We start from the raw sequence: 10,527 nt of genomic DNA on the forward strand, positions 1-10,527 counted from the left end.
CCATGAGGCGCTCCACCATCTGTCGATGTCCCTCGCCATGTCTGCATCGCTAAACACAGTGAACTGCAGCCCACTTTCATCGATCTTGGGGAAGATGATCCACTGATCCACTGTCCCCTTAATGTAGCACAGTAGTCGCTTTACCATGGCCCAGTGATCCTCTCAGGGATCCTCCATGAAGCGGCTAACATAGCCTACGGTGAACGTAATGTCCAGCCTCATGTGTACTAGGTAGCGTAGACCACCGACGATGCTCTGGTAGAGTGTTGCATCTACCTTTGCCATGGTACTGGCCTTCGTCAGCTTTAGCCGCTCCTCCATTGAAGTCACGCACAGCCTGCACTCAGCCATGCCACTCCGCTCCAACAGCTTCGAAGCATACATGCTCTAACCGAGCGTGAGTGCCTCCATCCCCTATCTCACCTCGATGCCAAGGTAGTAGGAGAGCGCACTGAGATTGCTCATTCGAAAATGAGCCACCATCTCGCGCTTGAAGCTGTCGATGTCCTCCACACGTGTGCCGGTGATGATCAAGTCATCCACATACATGTCGACGATGAGCTCCTCCTTCTCCCGTCGTCGCGTGTAGAGCGCGTGCTCGATTGTGCACCGCATGAACCCAAGCTCGCCCAGCATGGTGTCAAGCTTGGCATTCCATGCTCATGGGGCCTGCGCAGCCCATAGAGCACCTTGCGTAGTCGGAGCACCCTGTGCTCCGCTCCCTTGATGGCAAAACCTAGAGGTTGCCTGACGAAGACTGTCTCCACCAGCTCATCGTTGAGGAAGGCTGATTTTATGTCCAGGTGATGGACGCGCCAGTCCTTTGCTGCTCCCAAAGCTAGCAGTAGTCGGATAGCGCAAAGACTTCCTCGAAGTCGATGCCCTCATGCTGGATAAAGCCTCGGGCGATGAGGCATGCCTTGTGCTTGACAATGGCGCCACGCTCATCCCGCTTGACCTTGTACACCCACTTCAGGCCAATCGGACGACATCCTGGAGGTGGATCGATGAGCTCCCAAGTCTCGCTTTCCTTGATCGCCTTCATCTCCTCCAGCATCGCATGTCGCCAATTTGCATCGTGCTTGGCCAGCGCAAACGTGGGTGGTTCCTCTGCACTGACGAGAAGCAGCTCTACGTCATAGAGTAGCCGACCCTCTAGGCTAGAGGACCCTGTGCCATTGATGATGTCATCCAGTCTGTGGAGCCACACCTCCTCACCATCGTGGAAGGTATCAACGAACTCAGTGATATCGCTTAGAGGTGAAGCAAACTCGATCAGCGTTGATGGAGTCCCCTATTCTGTCAGAGTGCTCGGCACCCCTCCCAGAGTGCTCAGCACCACCCTAGGAGTGCTCGGCACCAGTCTTGGAATGGTCGGCACCACTGCAAGACCTCTCGGCTCTGCTACGGGAGCATTCGGCACCCGTCCTGGAGTGGTCGGCACCACTACAGGACCGCTCGGCACCACTCCTAGAGTGCTCAGCATCCCTCCCAGAGTGCTCAACTCTACCCTAGGAGTGCTCGGCTCTGTTGCTAGAGTGGTCGGCACCTCCTCTCCAGCGTCTCCACCACCGTGGATGACTAAGTGCTCGACGACGAAGGTGCTGTTGAAGCCGCCAGCTTCCCCTGTGCCTGGACTATCCCAGTCCTAGGCCGCCTTCTCATCAAACATGACATCACGTGAGACAACCACCTTGCCTCCGCGTGGGTCATAGAGCCAGTATGCCTTGGTACCTTCCTCGTAACCCAGGAGCACCATCAGTGTGCTCCTATCCTCTAGCTTGGTGAGGACTGGGTTCATCTTCCTGACATGGCCGATGTAGCCAAATGTTCGGAGGAATGACACGCTCGGCTTGCGCCTATACCAAGCTTTGAATGGTGTCACACCCTTCAGGGCCTTTATGGGCGCGCGGTTGAGGATGAACACCGCCGTGGTCACCGCCTCACCCCAGAACCTTGCCGGCATGCTTTTGGCCTTCATCATGGATCGAGCTATGCCGACCACCATCTAGTTCTGCCGCTCCACCATGCCATTCTGCTGCGGCGAGTACAACATGGTGTGGTGTCGCACCACACCCTAATCCATGCAGTACGCAACGAACTCCACCGAAGTGAATTCAATGCCACGATCAGTCTGCAGCACGCGCAGCTTCTTGTCGCTCTTTGCCTTCGCGCGCACCTTGAACTTCTTGATCACCTCCACCGCCTCATCCTTGCTCGTTAGGAGTTGCATCCACATATAATGACTACAATAATCCATGAGCAGGAGGAAGTACCGCCGATCACGATTTGTGGCTGGCGTGATTGGCCCGCAGAGATCGCCGTGGACGAGCTCGAGAGCGTCCGCCGCGTGATACTTGGCCACCTTTGGGAACGGCAACCTCCTCTGCTTCTTGGCCAGGTAGCTGTCACACAGCTCGCCTGCATGCTTGATGTGGGGCAGCCCTCGGACTATCTTCTCCAGCCGACCGAGGGCGTCAAAGCTGAGATGGCCGAACCGGGCATGCCACAGCCATGGCTCCTCGGTGTGCCACGCTGCCAGGCACACCGGCTGCTCCACCTTCAAGTCGAGTAGGTACAGCTAGTTCTGGGACCTCTTCACCTTGGCAAGAAGCCGCTGCTCCCGGTCCCTGATCCTGAGGACGCCGTCCTTGATCAGTACCTCGCTGCCACGCTCATCCAGCTGGCCAATACTGATGATGCTTGAATGTAGCTGTGGGATGTAATATACATCCGTCAGCACACGGTGCTCACCGTTCTGGCACCTGAAGATGATGGTGCCGCGCCCTCGGATCGCCACCCTTGAGTCATCACCGAACTTCACCGTGCCGGTCATGTTGCCGTCGAGCTCAGAGAAGGCTGCCTTGGAGCCCATCGTGTGGTTGCTGGCGACGGAGTCCAGGTACCACCGCTGCTCCTACTCGTCGCCCACACATTCGAGGTGGACTTGGGCGTGCGGTTCATCGAGGTTGACAGCCTTCAGAGCCTTGCCATGCCCTTCCACTGCCATCACCTATCCCTTCTCCTTGGCCTCAATATCGTGTAGTGCACAAAAACGTCACCATCAGGAGAGTGGCCTCATCATCCTCATCAGCCTGCGCTAAATGAGCCTCGGCCTTCTTCTCCTGCTTGCGATTTGGGCACTCCTTTGTCCAACGGGTTGTCTTCCCGCAGCGCCGGTAGGCGTTGGGGTCAACCTTCTTCTTCTTCTTCTTCTTCTTCTTCTCCAAAGAAGCCTTGTCGTGGTGCTTTCCATTGCCACCGCAGCTGGAGGAGGCTTCCTTGGACTTCTTCTCCTTCATCAAGGGCATTCCTCCTCTGTCAACAGCAGCTTGCAGATGTCCGTCGTTGCTGTGGCCTGCTCCATGCGCTCGTCCACTACCCGCAGACGGCTTATCACATCCTCAATGGTGAGGGTGAACAAGTCCAGCATCATCTCTATGGAGAGAGCAATCTGGATGTACTTCACCGGCATGGAGTGGATGTACTTGGAGACCGTCTCTTCTTCGTTGATGGTGACGCCGTGGCTCCTCAGCTTACTGATGAGCGACTGCAGGCGGAGGGAGAAGTTCTCCACCTACTCACCATCCTTGAACTTGAGGGTGGCGTACTCCTGCTTCAGTAGCTGGGTCGTCGCCTTCTTTGCGCGGTCGGAGCCTACGCGCATCGCTGCAATGGTCTCCCATGCCTCCTTAGCAGAGTTCTTCACCCTCAACGGCTCCCTGTACTCCGCTGGCACAGTAGCGAGGATAGCCTCCAACGCTGACATGTCGTCTTCTTTGTTGTCGGTGCCCTTGCCAATGGCATTCCAGAGCCGTCGGGCTCTGAGCTTGACCTTCATGGTCACCCCCACTTGCCATAGTTGGTGCGAGTCAGCGTTGGTCAACTAGTGCCGTTGACCTCTCGCACCGTGCGCACGACGACCTCCTGTCATGGCTGGGCAGTCACAGCAGCGCCGCTGCTGTCGCCCATCTCCAAACCATCCGTCATCGCCAGCGGTTAGTCCGGCGATGACGCTTGTACGGCTCCGATACCACTTGTTGGTCCTGAGATCTCCCGCACGGGTGAGTCGACCAGTCACCGTGCGAGCCGCCCGATCACCGGTGTTCTCGCTCACTATGGCTAGAGGTAGAAGAAGGGAGGGAGAATAGAGCGCGCACATACACAGCACAAACACCAGCGTTGGCCGGAGTTCTACAGAGGAGATGGCAAAACTGAACTCGCTCAACTTTACTGAGTTGTAGTGGGAAGCTATATATACAACTCTACACATCTAATCCTAGTACACAGACATGTCAGGCTGCCTTGGTGCTACAGTGACTAGATGTGACAGCAGGACTGACTTTGGCGCCTGCCCCTGCTATGGCTACAGTGCGGCAGGGGAGCCTTTCGGCGCCTGCCCCTGCCGCGGCTACAGTGCAGCAGCAGGGGAGCCTTTTCGACGCCTGACCCTGCCACGCGTACAGGAAGCAGCAGATTACTTTACAATTCAATTTGGACACATAAAATCAATGCACCTAGACCTCAATGACGAGCAAGGCGAAAAAAAAGTTTGGACCCTGGAAAGCTCTGGAGAATACTTGGCCCGGTCCGCCTACAATATTCAGTTTGCTGGTCAGATCTCCCTGTTCGTTTCGCTGAAATTTAGCTTATGTTGATGCTAATATTGATTTATTGTGAGAGAAAAATACTTTTCGTTCGCCAAAAAGTACTGCTGCCACAGATATGCAAATTCTTCCTCCGGCTGCTTCTCCAAGTTATGGGCAGCAGCCAGCCTACAACTACAAGGATGGGAAACAATATGCGTGAGGAACCTAAAAACTTCTACGCATCTCTTCATCGAATGCCCCTTCTCCGGTGCTATTTGGGAATGAGTCGCAACATGTAGCCACTGTCCCAACCTGCAGCCATTCCAATGGGCCGACGTGTCGAAACTCGAAGAATGGTTTCTGGCTATGACACTAGTGGACTCCAAGACGGCGCACACCCTGGCAATTTTGACGCTATGCAGCTCTGGTGCATCTGGAAACAGAGAATTGTGGTAACCTTCAGAGACTCTAGGCGCACACCGCAGGCAGTTTTTACAGAGATCAAGGACACCTGCTCGGATTGGTGTTCAGCTGGGGGAAATCCTTAGGTCCCTTACGGTAGCTAATAATTCAGCAAGTAATTAATAATTTTATTTCCCTATAATCCCATGGCAGTCTGTGATGGGTGGTAGTGCCCCCTTGCGCTTGTAAGGACGTTCTTACTCTGTATACTTCTCTCTTATTAATATTAAGCCGGGCAACCGGATCTTAAAAAAAAAGAAATACAGATAGGATCGATCGTTACACATCGATGATTTATTTGCATTGATCCAAATCCAGATATACGAGACGCATGACGACGATAAGAGACAAATCCATGACCCCATGAACTCACACGAGAAAGAAATCAGCACCCAAATTTCTTTGTAAATGGAAATTGGCACAACTGCACAAGACGTCCTTGTACCATTATGCCAGCGAAGAAGCGGGCCTTAGCTTTGTTTAAATATTAAGTATACAACTCCATTTCCGTGCAATAAGGAGGTATCCTAAATAGTAAAAACCATGTAATGACTGTTCTAAAAATATATAACCTACTATAAGTTGTCGTCCAACTCTTGTCCCAATGTATAAACAAATGTAACCTACTAACCACTTACCGTCCCTCAAACACCGAGATACTAACGTCATTGATAGAGCTATTTTTATTTTCTCCTGTTCCTTGGACTTCTAAATACCATTGGGAGAAGTACATGGGCTGCTTTGGGACTGAACATAATGTGGTTTCATTCTCCAACATGAACACAACCGATGACATAAGTGGCCTACTATTTGGATTGTCTTGCACACACAAGAGTCCTATTTGGATACATCGCAAAGCTTCAACTGATGAACAAGTCCCAACAATTGATGAGTCCACGAGATCAATTGCCTTACCATCTTTCCATAAGCTCCATGCCTGCACCAATTCAACCAAGTTCATAGCTAGGATATCAGCATTTTTTTTTTACGGAAGATGTCTGCACGTTTTTATCTAAATGTGGAAATTTCAAGAATAGCACAATACTCACATAAGCTAATAAGCTAGGGAAGCTGGTGAACTGAGTCGAAGTGATCTTTAAACCACTTATAATCTCCAAGAGTATAACACCGAAGCTATATGTATCTGACTTGACTGAAAAGACGCCATCCATTGCATATTCAGGAGACATGTAACCACTACATAAAAAGTTAGCACTAAGTATAAACAAATTAAAAGAATGAAAAAAATAAAAAAATCATATCAGGAGCATGATGCATGGATTACTCACTATGTCCCAACAACTCGATTAGTATTTGCTTCTTGTTGGTTTCCACCAAAGATTCTTGCCATACCAAAATCCGATATCTTTGGGCTCATATCTGCGTCCAACAGGATGTTGCTTGTTTTGATATCTCTGTGAATTATAGTCAACCTTGAATCCTGTTGGAGATAAAGAAGTCCTCTAGATATTCCTTTGATTATCTTGAATCTTGTTGGCCAATCGAGGGCTCCTCTACTTGCAGGATCTATATGTACAGTACTACTATATAAGTAAGCATACAAATTTTACATGGTAACTATAGCAAACATTTATTTATTTCTCGAAAATATGATATTAACTACCAAAAATGAAGCAATCCAAGCTTTTGTTTGGTAAATACTCGTAAATTAGCAGCCTCTCGTCTCCATGAATGCAGCAACCAAGAAGTCTGACAAGGTTTCTGTGTTGCAGTTTGGCAATTAGAACAACTTCATTTCTGAATTCCTCTGCCCCTTGTCTAGAACCCTTACCGAGTCTTTTGATTGCAACTTCTCTGTTGATGGGCAGCATACCCTGCATGATTTCATCATTCAAGAAATGTCGAAAGTAACACTTGTGTTGTGTAGTAATTTCATTGTAGTTACCTTATAAACCTTCCCGAAGCCTCCTCGTCCAAGCATGTTAGCCTCAGAAAAGTTGTTTGTTGCAGAGACAATATCTCTAAAGCTAAAAAATGGAAGCTCGAGATCTTCTTCATCGCCAAGTTCATTTGACGTGCTCTCCGTACCTGGCATTACTTTCTTCCCGCTACTATTGTTTTGACGTGGGCCTTGCAATAAAGTCGTATTAGCGTAGTCTGTTAACATATGCACTCTAAATCTCTGATAAAAAGAAAGTTGACTAGGAGAGAGAGACCTCCACTGCACTAGCCAATTAATCTCAGGGATCGAGTAGTAAAGTGTCTGTACCTCTAAGCTTGCATATCCGAACAAGGTACACGCCGGCAGCCGTGGCTGCTAGCAGAGATGCTGTGACTGGAAGCACGATCTTTGCCACACCCCTCCTCTTCCTTAGAGCTGCAGAAATTTGTTGAAGAACAGATGATGAACACAGGTTTACTGCTGATAGGAAGTGGCGGAGCCAGAAACTTTTAGAATGTTGGACGATTCTTCTTATGCAAGAATATATTTACCTAGAAAAATATAGGATAATGCAAACGAAATTCGTGCTTACCTATATCTAATTCAGACTTGGCCAACCTCAGGTAGAGACGATCCTGCCCCTTGTCTACGTACCGCATGTCAACAATGTAGTTCGTCCACATGACGCAGCCACTGCCATCACCCCCTCCTCGGATGTCGGCGGCGGCGTAGGCCACGCACGAGCAGTTGGCAAGGCACCTCGCCCTGCACTGCTCAACCGTTGCGCTCATGTCAACCGTCGCGTTGTCCGTGTCAGGGAGCTTCACTGCCCGCACCACCATAAACCCGTCCGTCGTCGTCCCGTTGCCGTCGCATTCCAGCGGCACGTTCCTCCGGCATCCGCCTCCGTAGGGGTTCACGGGGCTGAAACCCAATACGCAGCTGCAGAACAGCGTGGCTGTGGTGTCCATGTCGCACAGGCCGAACGCGCCGCACATGGCGTAGTCGTCGCAGAGGTCCCTCGGCGCCTGCGCGAGGACGTTCCACACCCGGCTGGCGGGGTCCCATGCCAGCCGCTGCAGCACGCAGACCTCGTTGAGCACGAGGCGGGAGAAGGGCGCGTCGGTCCTGGCGTTGAAGATGTATGCGATCTCGTTGGGGCGGACGACGACCTGGTTGGAGTACGCATCCGAGTTCGACACCCTCTCCATCTCCGGGACGCCGCTGAACCATAGGCCGTTCCAGGGACCCGATCGGGACTTCTTGGCGTTTCCTTGCCACGAGACGGTGTCCGGGAGCCCCCTGGTGTCCATCACACGCCTGCAGTCCCCGGTCGTAGGGTCGTTCGATGCACGCCACGACGTGAGGGACCACTCCGCGCCAGTCTGCGGGTTCTTGCCGATTCTCATGCCGGCGAGCAAGGTGTTCGACGGGTAATCGAACGACTGCCAGAGCACGTCACCGCTGCTCTGCTCGCGCACGACAAGGTTGCCGGAGTCGAGCAACTGCGCCACGGCTGGAGCGGAACTAGCCGTCGTCGTGTTGGAATTGGAAGACCACGCGGTGTGGCCAGATGAGCCATCGAGAAGGCGAAGGCTTCCGGTGCTGCCGATGACCAGTACGCCCGAGGTGGTGTTGCTGAGGAACGTTTCACGGTTGGCCACCCAACAGATGGCCTCCGGCGACGCGGTGAACCAGATCCCGAGGTATCTCTTGGTTGGCACCCCGGTCGGGGAGAAGAAACCAAGGGTGAAGGACCCGCCGGCCGAGACCAGCGTTGCACCGTCGGTGATGTTGCTGCCGCTGTCGAGTGTGTCAGACGCGGTGCCGGCGGCGGATGTTGTGAGGCAAAGGATAATGGGGAAGATCATCATCAGGGTAGTAAGGCACAAAAGTCTTGCCATCTAGTGATGACTGATGAGGTTTGTTGCAGTAGCTACTGGCTCAAGAAATTTCATGGTATACCGCGGTATATGACAACGTTGGTGCTCGCGCGCTTACTACTTAGCACCGAGCTGGCTCGGCTCGTTTCATTAGTGTAACGAGCTAAAAGTTTTCCAGCTCGTTAGCTCGTGAGCCAGTGCACCAAAATATGAGTATGTCTACCCAACAACTATATGTTTTATACAGTTTTAACATATAAATTTTTTTACACCATAAAATTAAGATCCAACAACCTCCATCCTTCTTCTACCTCTAGCTTTCTTCTATCTCCAGCCTTCTTCTATCTTCAGACAATCACAAATCACAAGATCACATATCCACATATCAAAAAAAACAATTTTTTTCTATGCAAAGACAAGAGGACAAATCACGTCCAGATCTGATCGGAGCCATACGACGCGACTGACAGAACGCGCGTATAGGCCTGCCCCCAGCATGGAGGTGAGCTGCAATGGCTTGACGTAGACACGCACGGACTGACACGAAGCGCTTGAGGCGGGCATGCATCCTTCCGTCTCAACACGCGACTTCAAGACGCTACTGGCTTGTGCGCCCATGTGACGATAAGAGGCCACCATGCAGCCGGGCACGTAGCTGTACGTGACTGCTTCTTGAGACGACATCGGAAAGGCGACCACAGGTGTTTTTTTACCACAGGTATTGCACAAAGAAAATTCATGTGTTTTTTTATGCTAAAACACATGTGTGTTGTATAGCATTTCTGAATATATACCAGTAGTTGTAGCCCAGTAGAATGCATTGTTTTCATTATTAAATCAAAGAAACAAAGCACATATAATTAATTCAATAGTGCATTAATTTAAGTATCGAATAACCCATGTATCAGGTCCTCCAGTTCATCAAATCATCAAAGTATGCAACAAGTAAAGAAGAAACAAAGCAGATATATTATGCATAGATAGAATAGATTGTCTTGGACCTCAACGGCTCAACCCCATCTCCATGTCTGGTATGCATGCCGGTGCGGTCACCGGTCAGTGACTTGGATCTTTAGCCCTACAGGCTACGGCAACATCGGCAGGCTGCTGGTGACTATACTTTTCCAAATGGCACTAACACGGTGGCCCGGTACGGGCACGGCACTAAAAAGCACGGCCCAGGCCCGGCCCGGCCTGCTTCGTGTCCGTGCCTGGCACGGCCCGGCAGCAGTGCCGTGCCTGGGCTGCCACCTCGGCCCGCTAGCATGGCCCAGGCACGGCACGGCTAACAGGCCGGCACGGCCTTGGCACGGATCCAGCAAAGGAGGGCCGTTGATCCCCTCCCCCAGATCCTTCATGACCGTTGGATCCGACCGTTGGATGGGTCGACTATATAAGCCAGCGCCCCCACGCCGCCCCGTATCGACGAAACCCTAGCTCATTTGTTTCCAGCTCCCTCTCTCTCTCCTGTCTCTCGCTCTAACCTCTGTGAGCGGCTCTCTCCTCTCTTCGTCTCCCTCTCCGGTGGTGTCTCCTATCTTCTTCTCGCCCTCCGGTGGCATCTAGAGCCACTGCTGGCCGGCACGGGCACACGGCACGGCCTCGTCTTGATCTCACCCCGTTGATGTAGCCTTGTCGTCCACCTCGTCATCTCATTCGTCACCGTCGTCGACCTCGCCGGGCCCCCGGC

The 10,527-nt window shown here is 51.9% G+C and overlaps 1 protein-coding gene across 5 annotated transcripts; it reads right to left on the reverse strand.

Annotated features, from left to right (window-relative positions):
* Positions 1-5,510: 5,510 nt before the first annotated feature.
* On the reverse strand, positions 5,511-9,000 carry LOC136496712 (G-type lectin S-receptor-like serine/threonine-protein kinase At4g27290). Of its 5 annotated transcripts, none has more exons than XM_066492459.1 (7): positions 7,547-9,000; positions 7,282-7,389; positions 6,958-7,142; positions 6,676-6,886; positions 6,341-6,578; positions 6,101-6,248; positions 5,511-5,988 (listed from the first exon to the last, which is right to left on the reverse strand). In XM_066492459.1, the coding sequence occupies exons 1-7, from the start codon at positions 8,856-8,858 to the stop codon at positions 5,686-5,688; spliced, it is 2,505 nt and encodes an 834-aa protein (XP_066348556.1). In that variant the 5' UTR covers positions 8,859-9,000; the 3' UTR covers positions 5,511-5,685. The 5 variants fall into 5 exon arrangements, with proteins under 5 accessions (XP_066348556.1, XP_066348555.1, XP_066348557.1 ...); XM_066492458.1 differs by having other exon boundaries at positions 6,101-6,266; XM_066492461.1 differs by lacking the exons at positions 5,511-5,988; positions 6,101-6,248 and having other exon boundaries at positions 6,442-6,578; positions 6,676-6,773; positions 6,844-6,886.
* Positions 9,001-10,527: the final 1,527 nt, after the last annotated feature.

This window comes from Miscanthus floridulus, chromosome 12, assembly GCF_019320115.1.
Source record: "Miscanthus floridulus cultivar M001 chromosome 12, ASM1932011v1, whole genome shotgun sequence".
Taxonomy (NCBI): domain Eukaryota; kingdom Viridiplantae; phylum Streptophyta; class Magnoliopsida; order Poales; family Poaceae; genus Miscanthus; species Miscanthus floridulus.

Bases quoted from the DNA above. Each gene is read 5' to 3' on its own strand.
- LOC136496712 (XM_066492458.1), bottom strand. From the start codon at position 8,858: ATGGCAAGACTTTTGTGCCTTACTACCCTGATGATGATCTTCCCCATT. The intron at 7,143-7,281 runs GTACAGACACTT...CTTTATTGCAAG, and splicing joins TCGGATATGCAAGCTTAGAG to GCCCACGTCAAAACAATAGT. The intron at 5,989-6,100 runs GTGAGTATTGTG...GAATTGGTGCAG, and splicing joins TCCCTAGCTTATTAGCTTAT to GCATGGAGCTTATGGAAAGA.